The following is a 21,909-nucleotide window of genomic DNA, read 5'->3' on the forward strand; positions in this document are numbered from 1 at the left end:
GACTAGCAGGAAGCAAAGGGGAGCCAGACTCTCTCTCTCTCCTTTTGTCGTTCTTGTTCTCTCCCTCTCTCTCTCTCTCTCTCTCCCCCCCCCTCTCTCTCTCTCTCTCTCTCTCTCTCTCTCTCTCTCCCCCCCCCTCTCTCTCTCTCTCTCTCCCCCCCTCTCTCTCTCTATCTCTCTCTCTCTCTCTCTCTCTCTCCCTCTCTCTCTTCTCTCTCTCTCTCTCTCTCTCTCTCTCTCTCTCTCTCTCTCTCTCTCTCTCTCTCTCTCTCTCTCTCTCTCTCTCTCTCTCTCTCTCTCTCTCTCTCTCTCTCTCTCTCCCTCCTGATCTAACACTCTCCCCAAGCACCCCGATGTGTTGAATTTGGAGGATATGTTTATTTACATGTACGTTTTATTCACTTGGCAGACACTCAGAAATTAGGGAGTGTTAAAGTAAATACTTCCAGTACAATCAAGGAGCCTAATCTTTTAGAAACGGAACAAAAGTTGACCCATCCCTTTACTGGTATTTGAGTAGCAGTTTGCTTTTATTTGAATACTTCATTTGTCAAAGATTATTAAACTAATTCTGTCTGTCAAAGATTACTAGAGTAATTCTTGTTTTTGATTTCAATGGGTCATGTCAACCATAGTCCAGACTCCTTCCTGATTGCTCCATCAGGTTGCTCCATCAACCATATGCAATGGACATGCTTTGACACACACACAGTACGGCAACTCATCAGTGCTGTTATACTCCAGTGTCCAGTGTTACATCTCACTGCGTGCTCTAATGGGGCATTATGCTCGCCTGCACATACTGTATAGAGTACTGTACTCACAGTCTGCATCCCAAATGTCACTCTTTTCTGTTTATAGTGCACTGCTTTTGACCAGGGCCCATAGGGCTCTAGTCAAAAGTAGTGCACTGTATAGGGAATAGGGTGCCATTGGGATGCAGACACAGTCAATGCCCTGGTTTGCTATCTGGTTGTTTACTCCATAGCAGAGATTTCACATAATTTCCCCTGGTCTAATGGAACTCTGTTTCTTAAAAACACTGCCCTGGTCCGAGTTGGGAGGAGTCGTGAAGAGGGACATGACCATATGTCTAAAAGCTTTTCATGTTGATCCTTTTCACAGATACGGTCTTTGGAAATGGAAAGACCCCGGACTATCTCCTCTTAGGCAATATGGTTTATACAGTAAGTATGCATCTGAAATGGCACCTTTTTCCCTTTATACAGTACATTCGGAAAGTATTCAGACCCCTTTACTTTTTCCACATTTTGTTACGTTACAGCCTTATTCTGAAATGGATTAAATTGTTATTTCCCCCTCATCAATCTACACACAATACCCCATAATGACAAAGCAAAAACTGTTTTTGAGAAAATGTCGAATATTTATACAAAAATGAATAAAAAAGAATATCACATTTACATAAGTATGCAGACCCTTTACTCAGTACTTTGTTGAAGCACATTTGGCAGCGATTACAGCCTTGAGTCTTCTTGGGTATGACGCTACAAGCTTGGCACACTTGTATGTGCGGAGTTTCTCCCATTCTTCTCTGCAGAACCTCTCAATCTTGCAGTCTCTCCAGAGATGTTTGATCGGGTTCAAGTCCGGGCTCTGGCTGGGCCACTCAAGGACATTCAGATGGGTGGAGTGCTGCAGAGATGTTTGTCCTTTTGGAAGGTTCTCCCATCTCCATAGAGGAACTCTGGAGCTCTGTCAGAGTGACCATCGGGTTCTTGGTGACCTCCCTGACCAAGGCCCTTTTTCCATGATTGCTCAGTTTGGCCGGGCGGCCAGCTCTAGGAAGAGTCTTGATGAGTCCAAATTTCTTCCATTTAAGAATGATGGAGGCCATTGTGTGCTTGGGGACCTTCAATGCTGCAGACATTTTTTGGTACCCTTCCCCAGATCTGTGCCTCGACACAATCTTGTCTCTGAGCTCTACGGACAATTCCTTCAACCTCATGGCTTGGTTTTTGCTCTGACATGCACTGTCAACTGTGGGACCTTATATAGACAGGTGTGTGCTTTTCCAAATCATGTCCGATCAGTTTAATTGACCACAGGTGGACTCCAATCAAGTTGTAGAAACATCTCAAGGATGAGCAATGGAAACAGGATGCACCTGAGCTCAATTTCAAGTCTTATAGCTAAAGGTCTGAATACTTATGTAAATAAGGTATTTCTGTTTTTTGTTTTTAATACATTTGCTAAAATGTCAAAAAACCTGTTTTCACTTTGTCATTAGGGGATATTGTGTGTAGATTGATGAGGAACTTTTTTCATTTAATTAATTTTAGAATAAGGCTGTAACGTAAACAAAATGGGGTCTGAATACTTTCCGATTGTGCTATATACAGTACCAGTCAAAAGTTTGGACACACCTACTCATTCAAGGGTTTTTCTTTATTTTTACTATTTTTTACATTGTAGAATAGTAATGAAGACATCAAAACTATGAAATAACACATATGGAATCATGTAGTAACCAAAAAAGTGTTAAACTAATCAAAATATATTTTTATATTTCAGATTCTACAAATAGCCATCTTTGCCTTGATGACAACTTTGTACACTTGGCATTCTCTGCTTTTTTTAGCTTTGAGAATGAAAACATCTTTGTCTCTATCACTAACCTTGTGTTAGCCTCAGTGTCTTGCTGTGAGACTATTTATCAGTTTGTTTTGGTTTCTTTATTTCTTGACCGAAGTGTCATTACTGTGTATAAGTAAAAATATATATTTCTAGTTCTAAGCCAAAGAATAAACCGTTAGCATTCGTATATATAAAATGCTATCTGTCAGTGCATTTCCGTGTCGAACTTCTGGTGACTTTGATTTGAACTTATTCTCAATGGAAGGGAAGATGTTGGTTAAGCATTTCACTTTGTGATTTTCTGTTTCCTAGTTTGTGGTCATCACCGTGTGCCTCAAAGCTGGCCTGGAGACCTCGTCTTGGACTATGGTAGGCTCTCTCCTCTAACTACAATATATTGTCTTTCCATCATCTTTCTCTTACCACAGACACCTGTAACAATTGAAAAAAAGGCAGATCTTAAAAGGTCCATAAGGATATGTTCCATCCATCTGTTCCTCTTCCTCCTTCAACTCTTGGCCACCATTCACATTACTTAGGCCTTACGCCAGAACTACTAGCAGAATAACTTAGTCAGTGTGTAATTACTCTGTAATAAGATGGTAAGTACACTGTATTTACTATTGTAACCCTCACCCTCACCTCCCACACTGTATATATATATATATATATATATATATATATATATATATATATATATATATATATAGACAAAAGGAAGTAACATGTTCTGTCTCCTCCAGTTCAGTCACATTGCCATCTGGGGCAGCATCAGCCTGTGGGTGGTGTTCTTCGGTATCTACTCCTCTCTGTGGCCACTCATCTCTCTGGCTCCAGACATGTCTGGCGAGGTAAACACTCAACTTAACCTCCACCCTCCTTTATACCCAGCAAAACATGTCTGATAACCTCTGCATTCCCAGGACATTAGTAAGGGCTCCATTGGAAAATGAACAAAGGTTGTAGGAACGTTCACTGTTTGCTGGGTATGCCCCCCAGCAGTGATAAACCCTTCTATATGATCTCATCATTCATAACTCAACGTAATGTACTCCTAACTCATTGCTGTTACTGACTGTGGTTGGTGGGAAGGTTTCGATGTGTCTACTCCGTAACCCAACAGTGTGTTTTTCAACAGAGGGCCAGAGGGGGTCTAGTCTGTCGGACTGACGGATTCTGGGTTGTGTTGCTTAATGACTTAATTGGGCCAATTAGCGCACGGTTTGTTACGTCACCATCATATCTGCAGGTGACTGTGAAGCCTTGTAGCAGTACAGAGGAGCGATTCAACACTACATCCTGAAGTCATATTTGTGGTGGTGTTGTCAGCAAAGTTATATGATAGTGGGTATTTGAGTCGAAGTATTGTATTTGTAATACATCAAAATTGTTTTGAATAACAATTAGTGGCAGAGGGAGAGGGAGACAGGAGGTCTCTACACGTTCTCCAAACACCTCTATCTCTCTGGCTCTTTGTTTCAATCTCTGTTGATCTCTGTTGATCTCTCACTTACTCTTGCTCTCTTTCTTTCTCTTTGCCCTCTCCTCTCTCTCTCTCTCTCTCTCTCTCTCTCTCTCTCTCTCTCTCTCTCTCTCTCTCTCTCTGTGCTTGGAATGCCTGAGGGCCATGATGATATAGACACCACTACTTGTTCTACAGTTTCTGCACCCACTGACTCCACAATTCACCTCCTCCAAGAAGAGACGTTGAGAAATGGCCGACTTGATGCAATAGCATTTGTCGGTGTCAGTGAGTTTGAGCTTTACTTGGGCGAATGACAAGACAGGTGCCTTGGACCATCCTTTAAACATATTGAAACAGACATTTTAAGTTTTACAAGACGCTAAGTTGGTCCAGGCCCAAACCCCACATCCATTTTAGTCTCACAACAGTGTGGTTGAAAAAAGAGGAATTACATAAGCTGCTATAGTAAGAGGCTTATGAACACCTTACGAGATTATACGATTTCCTTTCGCTACCAACAACACAGCTCTAAGAACGATAGAGGATAGATATCTCTCTGCCTTTCTTCCGACATTTTCTTTCCATTTGCCAGCGTCTGCGTGGGGAGTACAGTACTTCCACTCACTCTCACAAACACTTGACCCGCTTGTCATTGACACATTGGATTCAGCACTCAACAGGCGCGCATCACATTCCTCACACAGTTTCTGCCAAGTGATAAGCAACACGTTCTCCTCATAGTGTCTAGGAGTGTTTTACTCAGAAGGGAGAGGTGAATATTTTTGGCATACTACAGACGTAATGTAAGTAGGATGACAGATGGAGAAAGAGTTGAAGTTAAAGGTTTTCTTCACAATTCTCATGTCATCGGTATCCTCAAAAAAACTCCACTAAAAGTCAACTTTTCGGAAACTTGCAGATTCACAAAGCGTTTTGGATGACTTTGATTAGTCCTAGTCATGAAACTTTAAGAGTACTTGTGGGGTTATATGAAGTGACTTCTCCGTCTCCTTGGGCTCTGGTCAAAAGTAATTCACTATGTAGGGAATATGGTGCCATTTGGGATGCACAACTTCACTCCCTTCCTCTTTACTCACATGTTTTTTTTTGGATGGAATTATTTATATTCAAGGGCACCTGTAGAGACTCCAGCCCAGGCCTCTCATCAGGACTCACTTGCTTTGAAGCACAAGAATGCCCCTTCAGAATGGCACTGAGGGGCCAGCTCCACCTATCGCTAGATAACCCAACCTCTCTCCACTCACATGCCAGCTCAACACAGCCAAGACCACGCTAGGACCCACAGAACAGAGACTACCCGTAGTGTGTGTGTGTGTTTTGAGTGTATGTGTGTGTGTGTGTGCGCGCCAGTGCGATGTGTGTTCATGTGTGCGAGTATATCCACGCTTACGTGTGAGTGTGTTGTCACCAGTGCCCCTGCGATTGAAGTAGCAGGGCAACCGATGACAGTTCTCCTCGCTATTTCTCCGCTCTGCTGTCTCTCTCCAAAACCAACAGGGACCCCTAGAAACTCCAGGGGGTGGATTGAAACATCAGGCTCCCAGCTCCCACAAGGTTCCTCGCAATTAAAACCTGTGAAAGGCTCTATGATGGAATTAGAGAAGCACTTCATGCATTGCTGTTGAGTTGACTTTGTCTCCCTCCACTGTTTTCCCTCTGTCTCTGTGTTTTCGGAATACTTAAGGGCTTTCTTTAAGAGTCGCGCATGTGTCGTAAGTTAGCCCCCTCTGCTCTGTCATTAAAACCACACACACACACACACACACACACACACACACACACATCCATTAGAAGCCCAGACCCAAAGATTTATGGAAGACTAAAGCGGCTGTGGAAGGCACAGGCTAGTCCATGGTGTGAGACTTTGCAGTGTGTGTGTTATTTCAATGTGTTTATGCATTTTAATTCAAATGGCCATGGATATGGTCGTGATCTAATACATGTCAAAATGACACTTTTGTCTGTCAGCTAATTTATCTCTCGCACCGTTTTAATAATTATTGAGTCGCGTTGTAAATCACTATCGTACAGTTGCGCCTGGATGACTTCTGTTAAGCTATAACTGTTTTTGTTAGCGTTCTTTCCCTCAGTTTTTCTTCAGGATATCTCAGGGCTATTGTGAGGCGACACACAGAGAGTAAAAAGATGGACCCAACTGAGCAAGCCAAGTTTTTGTTTTCCATAGTAAAAGCTTAGTGGGGTGGGGGTGTTAAGGGATTGTGAACTCCTCATTTGCTTTTGCGTTGCAATGACGACATGGGGAATTTGTAGATTTGTGTGCCACATCCAATCAAGGCTCCTCTCACACACTCTTGCTCTCTTTCTCTCTCTTTCTCCTTCTCTTGCTTTCACTCACTCTTTCGCTCTTTCTCTCTCTTTCTTGATCCCACTCTCTCTTTTTCTCTTTCTCCCCCCTCTCTCTCTTCTCTTTCTCCTTCCAGGGCATTAAGTGAGCCGCCTCCATCTCTTTTCTCTTCCATCAAATCCTCAGGGACTGGCTGTGTTTACAGCCTATCCGACCACACAATAACCCTAAGGATTTTGTTTGGGGCGGTAGCATGAAGCTGGTCATGAGGGGTTGGGGGTCATTTTTGGCCACAAACATACACATCCAGCCTCAATTTGCAGTAGGATACAAATCTGCATGCTCAAATCACCCAATAGCCCTTCCCCTAGCTCCTTAGCTCCATAGCAGAACGGTCTACCCCTCTGTTCCAACTTCCATCCAAATTGTACAGTATGGTCCAGTAGAGCCAGTTGAATTTAGCCAAAGGGACATGGATGGAGGTAGACCAAATCACTCACTGGGACTGGATTTTACTTAAATAACCCTCCTCATTTCATCGGGCCCAATAAAAAAGAGACGCACAAAGAGACTCTCTGCCCAGGCTGCTAGTGTCCGAATATTAGCATCCAGAGGCTTTGGCTTTGGCAACAACCAGGCCCATACAGAGAAAAGGGCAGAGGCTCAAATTTGACAGCCTTTCAGATATGACAGAAAGAGACGTGGTAAGAATGATGGGTGTGCGTGTGCGGTGCACGTGTGTGGAAAGTTGGCTTTTCTCTTATCTATGCTTCCTAAAGCCAAAGGTCTAGGAACAGGGTGAATAGCCAAGGCCTTGATTGTCCTCCCTTCATATTTACCATCACAATGGCAAGCATTTACATTCTTGGAGTCACACTATCACTGTGGCCTGTCAGGCATGGTCAGTCAACTGCCGCTGTGGTGAGACCCCCTGATCAATGCATCCAGGCATAGTAATCACACACCTCTGCTCTGAGCCGATTGGATCAGTCTGTCCCTTTACAATCGCATGAAGGATGGCTTTGAAAAATCGATTTTCTTAGACTAAGACACAGTTTCAAGAATGTGAAATATGACAAATTAATGTATTGGCATGTCCATATCATATTCAGAGTGAAACAACGGTCTCATTTTGTATATATAAGTAAATTCTAAATTTGTACAGCAAACAAATAATTAGACTTACACCTCTATACGATGTACAAAACTGAGCTCTGCAACAGCAAGAAAAGCTTACTCGTCTGCTCCAAACAAGATCTAAGGCCGTGTTCAGTGGCAGACTGAATGCTCTTTCACCTATGGCTATGAACGTTTCTAACTTGGCAGTGATATACTCAAATCAAATCAAATCAAATTGTATTTGCCACATGCGCCGAATACAACAGGTGTAGACATTACAGTGAAATGCTTACTTACAAGCCCTTAACCAACAATGCAGTTTTTAAAAGAAAAATATTAAATAAAAAAGTGTTAATTAAGAAAAATAAATAAATAAAAGCAAATGGCTAAAGAGCAGCAGTAAAATAAAATAGCAGTAGGGAGGCTATATACAGGGGGGTACCGGTACAGAGTCAATGTGCGGGGGCACCGGCTAGTCAAGTTAATTGAGGTCATATGTACATGTGGGTAGAGTTAAAGTGACTATGCATACATAGTAAACAGAGTAGCAGCAGCGTAAAAGAGGGGGATGGGGGGGGGGCAGTGCAAATAGTCCGGGTAGCCATGATTAGCTGTTCAGGAGTCTTATGGCTTGGGGGTAGAAGCTGTTGAGAAGCCTTTTGGACCTAGACTTGGCACTCCGGTACCGCTTGCCGTGTGGTAGCAGAGAGAACAGTCTATGACTAGGGTGGCTGGACTCTTTGACAATTTTTAGGGCCTTCCTCTGACACCGCCTGGTATAGAGATCCTGGATGGCAGGAAGCTTGAGCCCAGTGATGTACTGGGCCGTACGCACTACCCTCTGTAATGCCTTGCAGTCGGAGACCGAGCAGTTGCCATACCAGGCGGTGATGCAACCAGTCAGGATGCTCTCGATGGTGCAGCTGTATAACCTTTTGAGGATCTGAGGACCCATGCCAAATCTTTTCAGTCTCCTGAGGGGGAATAGGTTTTGTCGTGCCCTCTTCACGACTGTCTTGGTGTGTTTGGACCATGATAGTTCGTTGGTAATGTGGACACCAACGAACTTGAAGCTCTCAACCTGTTCCACTACAGCCCCGTCGATGAGAATGGGGGCGTGCTCAGTCCTTTTTTTTTTCCTGTAGTCCACAGTCATCTCTTTTGTCTTGATCACGTTGAGGGAGAGTTTGTTATCCTGGCACCACATGGCCAGGTCTCTGACCTCCTCCCTATAGGCTGTCTCATCGTTGTCGGTGATCAGGCCTACCATTGTTGTGTTGTTGGCAAACTTAATGATGGTGTTGGAGTCATGCCTGGCCATGCAGTCATGGGTGAACAGGGTGTACAGGAAGGGACTGAGCACGCATCCCTGAGGGGCACCCGTTTTGAGGATCAGCGTGGCAGACGTGTTGTTACCTACCCTTACCACCTGGGGGCAGCCCGTCAGGAAGTCCAGGATCCAGTTGCAGAGGGAGGTGTTTAGTCCCAGGATCCTTAGCTTAGTGATGAGCTTTGAGGGCACTATGGTGTTGAATGCTGAGCTGTAGTCAATGAATAGCATTCTCACATAGGTGTTCCTCTTGTCCAGGTGGGAAAAGGCAGTGTGGAGTGCAATAGAGATTGCATCATCTGTGGATCTGTTGGGGCGGTATGCAAATTGGAGTGGGTCTAGGGTTTCTAGGATAATGGTGTTGATGTGAGCCATGACCAGCCTTTCAAAGCACTTCATGGCTACAGACGTGAGTGCTACGGGTCGGTAGTCATTTAGGCAGGTTATCTTAGTGTCCTTGGGCACAGGGACTATGGTGGTCTGCTTGAAACATGTTGGTATTACACACTCAGTCAGGGACATGTTGAAAATGTCAGTGAAGACACTTGCCAGTTGGTCAGCACATGCTCGGAGTACACGTCCTGGTAATCCATCTGGCCCTGCGGCCTTGTGAATGTTGACCTGCTTAAAAGTCTTACTCACATCGGCTACGGAGAGCGTGATCACATAGTCATCTAGAACAGCTGATGCTCTCATGCATGCTTCAGTGTTGCTTGCCTCGAAGCGAGCATAGAAGTGATTTAGCTCGTCTGGTAGGCTTGTGTCACTGGGCAGTTCGCGGCTGTGCTTCCCTTTGTAGTCTGTAATAGTTTTCAAGCCCTGCCACATCCGACGAGCATCAGAGCCGGTGTAGTACGATTCAATCTTAGTCCTGTATTGACTCTTTGCCTGTTTGATGGTTCGTCGGAGGGCATAGCGGGATTTCTAATAAGCTTCCAGGTTAGAGTCCCGCTCCTTGAAAGCGGCAGCTCTACCCTTTAGTTCATTGTGGATGTTGCCTGTAATCCATGGCTTCTGGTTGGGGTATGTATGTACGGTCACTGTGGGGACGACGTCATCGATGCACTTATTGATGAAGCCAGTGACTGATGTGGTGTACTCCTCAATGCTATCTGAAGAATCCCGGAACATATTCCAGTCTGTGCCAACAAAACCGTCCTGTAGCTTAGCATCTGCGTCATCTGACCACTTTTTTATTAACCAAACCACTTTTTTATTAACTGACTGTGTGTGTATGCATGTGTCTGAGTGTGTGTGTCTGTGTGTGAGCATGTCTATGTCTGTGTCTCCAGTGGCTGTGAGGAGGTTGACGGCCTGTCAAAACACTGCGGACACCACTGTCTGCCCGCCCAGATGGGTTTATTAGTTTGTCCTAAAAATACCACTTTCACCCCGCTGCACCCCAGCTCCCATAGGCCTCCAGGAATGAGCCATTTCTAACATCTACCAAACACGGCTGGCTCGGCCAGGATTTAGTGTATCTGTCATCCAAATCTTTAACAGATAAACGTTTATTAAGATTAAGTTGAGCGTTGAATTAGCAGATTAGCGAAGTAGTCAGACCTTCAATATAGTTCGTAAAATTTGGAACAGTATTTTTCAGAAGTTTATGTTTAAATTAGGAGCTGGTTTATTTTTCATGCTCGTTGACTTCATTTAATGTATTTAATATGCTGAGCCTATATCCACGGTTTATTTTCAAAAGACTTTCAAGACAGTTTAAATGCAGCTATTAATGTGTGATACATTGGATGAAAACAAAAATATTTACATATGTGAAAATGTCTCGTGCTCCTATGTCCTTTTCCCTCGACTTATGTATTTTGGTTGCTGCCGGGCAACATAGAAAAGCATCATTCATTCCAATACAATTTAAACATTAGGAAAATGCCATTTTGATTTCCATTTATTTCCTCTTTCCCAGATGTTTTGTCAGACATCAAAGTCAATTTTGCTGGTAATGGCGAACAGATTAGCTAATTTGGGAACACCTGAACCCTTTGATGTCTTTGACACTGATCCTTGTGTGTGTGTGTGTGTCCTCTAAGGCGCCGTCCCAGGGTCCAGCCTGTTTCGTATTACAGGAAGACCATTGTCTGGGGGCCCCTGCAGTTTGAACAAGTGGCACAAGCATGTAAAGCCCAAATTGCTGATGTGAGGGGACGTGTGTTTTGCTCGTTGACATGTAATGACAGATAGTTTCAATGCAGCCGGGCCAAAGCAAACACAGCCCTGCGCAGACGACTGTATGGGACGGCCCACGCAAAGAGTATCCCTCCCTGTCTCCCCCCGCCTCGCCAGAACAAATGGAACCTCCCAAGTCCTGGAGTTCTGACAGGGCCAATGCATTTTGAGACTTTCGTCTTAACAGCAGACTGTTGTCTGACGATCTGTGTGTTTTTACAAAAGTTGATTTCCAGGGAGAAGATGCTGTCTCCTAAGATGTCAGAGTTACGATATCTAGGGAGATGTAGGCCTACATCAGAGGTGGATGAAGAAGACTTGCCTCCAAGCTTGCGTTTTCCCAAAGCATATCATATCGGTCTCAATGCAGTCTTAGGGATGCATCCTAAACGGCACCCTTTTCCCTATATAGTGCAGTGCACTACTTTTGATCAGAGCTCTATAGGGCTCTGGTCAAAAGTAGTGCACTAAATAGAGAATAGGGTGCCATTTGGGACACAGCCTCAGTTATCTCATGTATCTCATTTGTGGATTTATCTTGGCACTCTGTAGATAATGAGAGCATTTAGAAGATACTGCATACAAAAACATTGAGACAGTGTTTATTATTTGAAGGTGATATAATATAACCAATAGCTCTTTCTCTCTGTTGGAACTTTCATACAAGTTGGCTGTCCTTACTACTACAAGTCAATGAGCATGAAGGGCAATGGTTCCAATGATACACATACACAGCTGTAGTTGACCACCATCTTTTTATAGGTCAATGCATGGAAAGACCACCTTTAGAACTTACCTCAGTGGACTTTTATGTGTAGCTGCTCTGCCCTTCTCATGTTTCTCTCAAAAAACTTGATAACAAGGGTGAATACGTGTATCCTACTGTATTTCCTCCACTCTGGCTAGAAGTTGGCACAGATCTAGGATTAGCTACATGCTCACCTTAATCATTAGAGGGTTGAATGCAAAACTGACCTTATCTTTGTCTGAGGTCAGCTACAGTACATCCTACTCCATCCCCCTCTCCACTATTATGTTGTGTGTCCAATGCCTCTTCCTAGTCAGACATGGAGCTTTACCAAATCAATCAATCAATCAATCAATCAATTTTTTTATAAAGCCCTTTTTTTATATCAGCAGTTGTCACAAAGTGCTTATATAGAAACCCAGCCTAAAACTCCAAACAGCAAGCAATGCAGATGTAGAAGCACGGTGGCTAGGAAAAACTCCCTAGAAAGGCAGGAACCTAGGAAGAAACCTTGAGTGGAACCAGGGGTGGCCAGTCCTCTTCTGGCTGTGCCGGGTGGAGATTATAAGAGTACATGGCCATTAAGGCCAGATTTGTTCTTCAAGATGTTCAAAAGTTCATAGATGACCAGCAGAACAACATGAGTGTCATTTAGTCACGGTGGATTAATAACTATGGTCAAATTAGGTTGACCCATCGTTTTATTGTTTTTGCCTATTCATTTGTTTGTTGTGGGTATTTTGGTTGTTGTTGTTATAAAAAATGTATTAGAAATGCGTAAAGCAAGCTGACCCTTGTATTTTCTGCTGAGAACCTCCTTTACTGCTTCACTGAATGTTTTGTTTGCAATGACCTAAGGAATGTGTTCCTGTTGTTCTGTGTGTGCGTGTGTGTCTCAGGCGGACATGATGTTCAGTTCGGGAGTCTTCTGGATGGGCCTGGTCTTTATCCCTGTCACCTCCCTGGTCTTTGACATGGCCTACAAAGTGTGAGTTCCCCTCCACGCACCACCACCCCCTCCATGTCCTGCTCTAGGATACGTTTCTAGGGAAACTCCTTAGATCACAAATAGATCACATGCAGTCTTAACACGTTTACATATACACTGAGTATACCAAACATTAGGAACACCTTCCTAATATTGAGTTGCCCTCAGAACAGCCTCAATTCGCCGGGCATGAACTCTACAAGGTGTTGGAAGCGTTCCGCAGGGATGCTGGCCCATGTTGACTCCAATGTTTCACACAGTTGTGTCAAATTGGCTGGATGTCCTTTGGGTGGTGGACCATTCTTGATACACATGGGAAACTGTTGAGCATGAAAAACCTGCAAGCGTTGCAGTTCTTGACACAAACCGGTGCGCCTGGCACCTACTACCATACCCCATTCAAAGGCACTTCAATATTTCTTGCCCATTGAATGGCACATATACACAATCCATGTCTCAATTGTCTCAAGGCTTAAAACTCTGTCTCCTGTCTCCTCTCCTTCATCTACACTGATTTGAAGTGGATTTAACAAGTTACATCAATAAGGGATCATAGCTTTCACCTGGTCAGTCTATGTCATGGAAAGAGCAATGTTTTGTATACTCAGTGTAGAAATACATTTAGAATATTAAATTACGGCGGGCCAGTATGAAAAATGTATGCACTCACTAATTGTAAGTCGCTCTGGATAAGAGCGTCTGCTAAATTACTAAAATGTAAAATGTCAAATATTTATGAAGATTTATAGGATATCTGTGGTGTAACATTTATAGTGATTCATAACAAATTCTGAAGTTTATGTAACATTTATAGTTATTTGATTTATTGAAGAGATCTATTCTAATACCGACCGATTCAAAGTTTAGATAAGTGTGTATAACTCAGACTTAAATCATTAATTTAATTAAGTTTAGGGAAATCAATCTGAATCAGCCTTTCCTGGGAAAGCCAAAGGAATTCCACTAACAGCAGATACAATTTGTTACAGACAATTGGTAAATAAAATTAATAAGGTTTTTACATACCTGGCATCTACTGTACTTTACCTCTACAAATAGTCTTATGCAGAATTTATTCAGATTGCATGTAAACTTGGACTAATTTGGGATGTTGGGCACATAGACATACAATATAATAATACTGTATAATAATATTAAATGGTGTTGTATTCAATTATGTGGTTGTGAATGCCTGTTGGTGACGTCTGCTCCTTTTGACCAACAGTGTGAAGAAGGTGTGCTTTAAGACCCTGGTGGATGAGGTACAGGAGCTGGAAGCCTTGTCCAAGGACCCCGGAGCCGTGGTGCACGGGAAGAGGTACTGTACCATCTCCCCTTCTTTCTTTTCCTAGGTGTACGTCCCAAATGGCACCCTTTTCCTTATATAGTGCACTACTTTTGACCAGGCCGTATGGGTCCTGGTCAAAAGTACTGCATTAAATAGGAAATAGGGTGTTATTTACGACTCATGCTAGGTTATATCCTTCACAATTCCTCATAACACTAGGATATCTTAATTACTTTTCTTAATATCATAAATTCCTGAATACTCTTTGTATTTCTTCTTACACAGCATGTACAACACATGACTTACAGTGTCATGCAGTTTATAACTTCTAAATGTTTACAGTGTATAGCTTATATTTCTCCTTGAGGATTCAATAATATTTATCCTGGCTTCCCTATTGTTAGTATTTTGGCGTAATTACTGTCTGCCAACTGTACACATATGGTAGTTCACCCTTACATTTTCTGCTCTTTGAATTCTACTCCAGGCCATCCATCCAGACTGTAACCCATGCTTGGAACATTATTCTCTCCCTCTGAAAGTGTGCGGCTGTGCTGTACTGTACTGTAGCGCCTTCAGTTTTATTAAAGCCATGCATCTTGAGCTGAGCTCCCAGAGGTGGTCTGCGTCCCAAATGGCACCCTATTCCATGTATAAGGCACTACTTTTGACCAGGGCTCTGGTCAAAAGTAGTGCACTATGTAGGGAAATGAGAACCATTTGGGACACAGAGATGGGCTCTTATCAGTAAGCCGGGGCCGGACCCAATCGAAGGCCCGTGGAGTACATTAGCATGGATCAGATCAGTGTGAAATCTCCTGCCGGCTGAAAGTCTTCCCCCATTTACCACAGTCCAGGGCCCAGCAGGCTAGGAACCTGGCCCTGGAGCTGAAGACACATACACTCAGTTCCTTTCTCACATGCGCACACAAGTATATAAACACGCACGCACACATACATACATACACAAACCACACATGCCATCTCTCTCTCTTTCTCTCTCTCTCTTTTTCTCACTCACCTATTCACACACACATAAACACACACACACAACATATGTTTTGCTATCCTTCCGGGGACCTAACATTTATTTCCATTCAAAATCCTATTTTCCCCAACCCCTAAACCTTACCCTAACCTTAACCCTAAACTTAACCCCTAACCCTAATTGAAACCCTAAACCTAGCCCCTAAGTTTAAAATAGCCTTTGTCCTCAGGGGACGTGGGGAGAAGGGATAATTTTCCTTGTTTTACTATCCTTGTGGGGACTTTGGGGGATTTCTGGTACCCACGAGGATGATAATACAAGCACACACACACAAACACAGAATCCGCTCCTTCCTCCTCTTCCCTGTGTCTAGTCTCCCTGCATGGTCTCCTCAGCAGGAAGTGCAGTTGGCTGGTCTCTCTTCTCTGATCCTGTGGAGTACTGGGCAAGAGAGGGCTTGATGTATGGATGGTTAAGTCTGGCTGAAGGGCTCAGTGTGACGCTTACACACACTCTCTCTCACTTACTCTTGCTCTCTTTCTTTCTCTTTGCCCTCTCCTCTTTCTTTCCCGTCTTCTCTCTCTCTCTCTCTCTCTCTCTCTCTCTCTCTCTCTCTCTCTCTCTCTCTCTCTCTCTCTCTCTCTCTCTCTCTCTCTCTCTCTCTCCTTCTCTCTCTCTCTCTCTCTCTCTCGTGTGTGTCTCTTTGCAGTCTGACGGAAAGGGCACAGCTCCTGAAGAACGTCTTCAAGAAGAGTACCGTGAGTCTGTACCGATCGGACTCCATGCAGCAGAACCTGCTACGTAAGTCACACACACTATTATTAACACACACCTTTAAATACACACACCTCACACACTGACGTGAAGGCAATCCCTCATGTTGTTTTCTTAGAGAGAGAGACACATTTTCTCTCAGCACTGGTCCAAAGCCCCAAGACAGGCATTTTGAATTGAGTGTAGTTCCTATGTGGATACTTAGTGCCATATTATGGGGATTCCATACATAGCTCCAAAGGGGACTCGGGTTGAGTCTTAAATGGCACCCTATTCCCTATATAGTGCACTACCCTATGGGCCCTGGTCAAAAGTAGTGCACTGCATAGGGAATAGGGTGCCATTTGAGATGCAGCCTCAGCATTGGGGAAGTGCTAATACTCCGCTGATCCCACCGCTCTTTAGAATTCGATATGCATGTTCCACATTAGCCAGATGCAGGAAATCCACATACATAATCCTGTCTTTAACCCCATTAAGTAACACAAAAACGCCCCACTGTTCCCTGTTGGTGTTCCTCCGCCTGCTAATACAACCCCCCTAACACTATGTGTGTCCCAAATGGCACCTTTTTCCTTTTATAGTGCACTACTTTTGAAAAGGGCCCATAGGGCTTTGGTCAAAAGTAGTGCACTATATATGGACTAGGATGCTATTTCGGACGCACCCTAACGGACAGTCTCTTCCCATCTAGTACAAATTTCGTAGGCCTAGTAGTCTAGATAGAAGCTTTAAGACAATACAGATGGAATGGGTTTTATTTGGTTAGATTTATTTCTGTTTCTGTTTCTTTCGCTGACCGTTTTTTGTTTTTTTGTTTGCCACGTAGGTGGGGATGGGATCGGTCTTATGTGACCCCTTTTATTTTTGCCTTCTTACCTGTAGCGAAACCATACCCCCGATCCCTATTAGAAACCCCATCTATGCCCTTTTCACAGTATTGCGCCGACCCGAAACACATTGTCCTTTTCAGAAGGCTTTCAGCAACTATGGTGGATGTGTAACCAGGCCATCTCAGTACAACTTGGCTTGGTTAGGCTCACCTCGGTTCGGCTCTATGTACCCACCTCTCCTTCCCTGTGTGCTGTACCCTGTGTGAGTGGTGGTCAGAGAGAAAACGATTCAATAAACATTTGCGATATTATTCCCACAATGCACTCCTCTCATCGGGCCTTTTGAACTCATCTGCAGACCTGCAGGTAGTGACCAAGTCATTTGAGACCTAAAGGTGAGTTAGGGGGTCAAAGGTTAAGGTTGGGATAAGAACTCCCATAGTTGTAGGTAGTGGCTGTAGAGCTCAGTAAAGATGGTAGGTGTCAGGTAACATGACTGACCCTCACTCGCTTAGCACTGGTCAAGCTTCTTAGGGAGGAAGACAAAAAAATATATACAGTACCAGTCAAAAGTTTGGACACACCTACTCATTCAAGGCTTTTTCTTTATTTTTTATTATTTTCTACATTGTAGAATAATAGTGAAGACATCAAAACTATGAAATAACACATATGGAATCATGTAGTAACCGAAAAAGCCTGGAGTTGTGTTGGGTCATTGTCCTGTTGAAAAACAAATTATAGTCCCACTAAGCCCAAACCAGATGGGATGGTGTATCGCTGCAGAATGCTGTGGTAGCCATGCTGTTTAAGTGTGCCTTGAATTCTAAATATGTCACAGACAGTGTCACCAGCAAAGCACCCCCACACCATAACACCTCCTCCTCCATGCTTTTACAGTGGGAACTACACATGTTGAGATCATCCGTTCACCCACACCGCGTCTCACAAAGACACAGCGGTTGGAACCAAAAAACTCAAATTTGGACTCCAGACCAAAGGACACATTTCCACCGGTCTAATGTCCATTGCTTGTGTTCCTTGGCCCAAGCAGGTCTCTTCTTCTTTTTGGTGTCCTTTAGTAGTGGTTACTTTGCAGCAATTCGACCATGAAGGCCTGATTCACACAGTCTCCTCTGAACAGTTGATGTTGAGATGTGTCTGTTACTTGAACTCTGTGAAGCATTTATTTGGGCTGCAATTTCTGAGGCTGGTAACTCTAATGAACATATCCTCTGCAGCAGAGGTAACTCTGGGTCTTCCATTCCTGTGGTGGTCCTCATGAGAGCCAGTTTCATCATAGCGCTTCATGGTTTTTGTGACTGCAGTTGAAGAAACTTTAAAAGTTATTGAAATTGTCCGTATTGACTGACCTTTGTGTATTAAAGTACTGATGGACTGTCGTTTCTCTTTGCTTATTTGAGCTGTTCTTGCCATAATATGGACTTGGTCTTTTACCAAATAGGGCTATCTTCTATATACCCCCCCCTACCTTGTCACAACACAACTGATTGGCTCAAACGCATTAAGAAGGAAAGAAATTCCACAAATTCACTTTTAAGAAGGCACACCTGTTAATTGAAATGCATTCCAGGTGACTACCTCATAAAGCTGGTTGAGAGAATGCCAAGAGTGTGCAAAGCTGTCATCAAGGCAAAGGGTGGCTATTTGAAGAATCTCACATTTAAAATATTATTATTTCATAGTTTTGATGTCTTCACTCTACTTCTACAACGTAAAAAATAGTAAAAATAAAGCAAAACCCTTGAATGAGTAGGTGTTTCCAAACTTTTGACTGGTAGTGTATAATTGTTGGTTATTTTTTATTATTATTGTTTTCATTCAATTGAAACTTATAAGTTCATTCTTGTTTTATTTTGAAAGTCATCCTTTAGTCTATTTTTATTCAATTAAAATCATTTTAATGAGTTTTCTGATTTTAAAAAAAAAATGTTTAGAATGAAGTTAGTTTCTTTCTAATCATGGTTAGAATTTAAACGTGTCAGCCGTCGTTTCTCACTCTGTCCATCTGTCCTACTTGCAGACGGATACGCCTTCTTCTCAAGACGAGAACGGAGTGGTCTCCCAGTCTGAGGTCATCCGGGCGTACGACACCACCAAACAGCGGACCAACGAGTGGTGAAACCACGCCGCTCTCGGCCAGGACGGCCTATCGTGATTCACATTCGTTTTCCGACAGCGATTTGAATCTGAGGGGGGCAGCCTCCGGATGACCCTAGCCTGAGCGTCTCGGGATTTTGGACATGATAGAGGGATGTCTTGTACTTGAAAAAGGGAAAATAACTAGGAACAAAAAAGCATTCAAAAAGTATTCACTATGCTGTAGTTGTGTGTGCAACAGACATAAGCACTGTGCTTGCATTTATTGCAGAGTCTGTGGTCTGAAATTCCTCACTGTTCCTGCTCAGTCAAATGTGGTGAAGTGTAACCATCTTAATGTTTCCTCCTTTCGTATTGATAGAAAAAAATATGAGCATTGAGCCAAAACAATCTATAATTTTGTCAAACATTTTAAAAAATGTAAGTATTTGTACTCCCATTGGTGACAGAATCATCCAGATTTGTTTTTGATTAAATGTAAAAAATCTCCAAGCATATTGACACTCCTGAGTCTATTCCAGCACTGAATGGACCACTTCAGAACAGGTATTTTGTTGTTTTGTTGTTCTTTTGCACTTTGAAAAAAATGATCTACTGTATAATAAGGCCTTACATTTTTCCATGCCTTCAGCCATCCATGTTTATTTTTCTTCAAAATATTTATATTTTTTATTTAAGAAGTATGTAGTTATTGTGCCTGAATTGCATTGTCTTTTAATGATAGAGTCCTGCAACTTAGTCCAATTTATAAAAATGTTGTACAGCAGTTTGATTGCTTTTAACAAGTAATTGCATTGCACACATTACTCGGCTGTAACAATCACAATGGTGCCTAACTAGACTTTTTCCCTGATAGAATACGTAAGATATCCTAGCTAACTAGTTTAGAACAGTGATCTACCCCTTGATTGGCAACATGAGCTCATTCCCCCCGTATTGTACTCGTGTACACAATGTGGTAACAAGTGTGGCACATATAAAATCAAGGTTCCGTTGTTACTTTCTACCGAGTGTTTTGGCTGTATGACGATCCTGTTGAATTTCCATATGTGGCAACTTTTCTTTCACAATCTTATTTTCCCTTAGAATGGAGAGTTTATCCTTTGAACATAAGTGCCATTAGCTTAAGGGAGAGAGACAATTTGCCAGAAAACTCCACACAGTATCAAAACTACTTTGTCTCTATAGTTATTATGTGAATTTGTATTTTTATATTGGAGAAGTACGAATTTTGCATTGACCGGCTTTGTAATGAATTTTTGTCCATGTTTTTTATTTGTAATTTTTTTTAGACAAACAAAAGAATGCTCAAATGATTAAATGAGGAGAAAGATCTTTCTTAAATGTCTTGTTGTTGTTATTAATATCGTTAAAATAACTGCTTTGTTTATTTATTATTTGACTGTGTGTTTGTTCTCTTCTCCCTATGGGAGATCAGTTTCTAGACTGTGTGTGTGTGTGTGATCTGTCGTCTGCATGTGCATCTTCTACTGTGGATAACTTCTACGTATGCATGTCTGTGTCCTTTATGTCAGACTGGGAGCCCTTGGTACCTCGGGTCTTATTTTGCATTATTTGAGTGTGTGTGTGTTTGTGTGTGTTTCAGGATCTGTGTGGGTGACTGACTGAATGACTGACTGTGCAATACATGGTTGTCCGTGTGTGTGTGTGTGGTGCTGCTTGCTCCTCTTGTCTGTCTGCACGACTCCAGGTATAATGATGGTGTACTGTCTGCTGCTGCATGGCTCTCTGTGTGGCCAGACTTCAGCCGTGGTGGTCCTGGGTTCTGACGCTAAGGCTCTCGCTTGACAGGAAATGTTGAACAATGCACTCTGTTACCTTTCCATTAGTGGATATTTTGGTATTATCTGGTTATTGTAAATTCTCTGGGTGTACATGTTTGTAACTTTTCTTTCTCTCTCATGGAGTGTACCTCTTCTTTACAACAATTTTTTGTTTTTTCCTGGTTTTAGTAAAAATGTATTTGTTATGCTATACTTTCGTGTTTAGATTGATTAGTTATGAACTGCTGTCATAATTCCAAAATGCTGAATGTGGTTCTTCTGATGTGAAATTGGTCTTGGAAGGCTTGAACTGTTGATTTTTCAAAAACTGTTGTCTGTGATAGTTGTGGGCTGCATGAATGGATAAAATAAAACTTTATTTGGTTAAGTGTTTATTGTACTACTTTGATTCTCCCTCAAGTGTTGGTCACTACAGAAAATAAATCCACTTTTCAATTTGTTTGAATATCGTTTATTTTGACGTCTTTCATTTAATGATTGTTCTGCATGTTGGGACTGCAAACTTTTAAGTGTTCTGTCTTTCACTGCCATGAAGGACTACTACAAAAATAAACTTTACAAAATGGAAACCAACCTTTGTTGTCATCTCTGACCTACCGTCACAGAAATGGAATATTCCACCATTCCACTATCACAATATCTATGGCTATCTATGGCTGTCTATATCTGCATCCCAAATGGCACCGTATACAGTGAGGGGAAAAAGTATTTGATCCCCCGCTGATTTTGTACGTTTGCCCACTAACAAAGACATGATCAGTCTATAATTTTAATGGTAGGTTTATTTGAACAGTGAGAGACAGAATAACAACAACAAAATCCAGAAAAACGCATGTCAAAAATGTTATAAATTGATTTGCATTTTAACGAGGGAAATAAGTATTTGACCCCTCTGGAAAACATGCCTTAGTACTTGGTGGCAAAACCCTTGTTGGCAAAACCCTTGTTGGCAATCACAGAGGTCAGACGTTTCTTGTAGTTGGCAACCAGGTTTACACATATCTCAGGAGGGATTTTGTCCCACTCCTCTTTGCAGATCTTCATTAAGGTTTGAGGCTGACGTTTGGCAACTCGAACCTTCAGCTCCCTCCACAGATTTTCTATGGGATTAAGGTCTGGAGACTGGCTTCTTGAGCCACTCCTTCTTCTTGAGCCACTCCTTTGTTGCCTTGGCCGTGTGTTTTGGGTCATTGTCATGCTGGAATACCCATCCACGACCCATTTTCAATGCCCTGGCTGAGGGAAGGAGGTTCTCACCCAAGATTTGACGGTACATGGCCCCGTCCATCGTCCCTTTGATGCGGTGAAGTTGTCCTGTCCCCTTAGCAGAAAAACACCCCCA

At 42.7% G+C, this 21,909-nt stretch overlaps 1 protein-coding gene across 1 annotated transcript in view; it reads left to right on the forward strand.

Annotated features, from left to right (window-relative positions):
• LOC121534793 (phospholipid-transporting ATPase IA) overlaps positions 1-21,136 on the forward strand; it is a 304,677-nt gene extending 283,541 nt beyond the window's left edge. Inside the window, 8 exon segments of the mRNA XM_041841366.2 lie at positions 1,126-1,187; positions 2,911-2,967; positions 3,342-3,449; positions 12,670-12,758; positions 13,984-14,076; positions 15,744-15,835; positions 18,686-18,699; positions 18,701-21,136. Coding sequence (XP_041697300.1) covers positions 1,126-1,187; positions 2,911-2,967; positions 3,342-3,449; positions 12,670-12,758; positions 13,984-14,076; positions 15,744-15,835; positions 18,686-18,699; positions 18,701-18,784 — 599 coding nt within the window. The 3' untranslated portion in view covers positions 18,785-21,136.
• Positions 21,137-21,909: the final 773 nt, after the last annotated feature.

Source organism: Coregonus clupeaformis, chromosome 2, assembly GCF_020615455.1.
Source record: "Coregonus clupeaformis isolate EN_2021a chromosome 2, ASM2061545v1, whole genome shotgun sequence".
Taxonomy (NCBI): domain Eukaryota; kingdom Metazoa; phylum Chordata; class Actinopteri; order Salmoniformes; family Salmonidae; genus Coregonus; species Coregonus clupeaformis.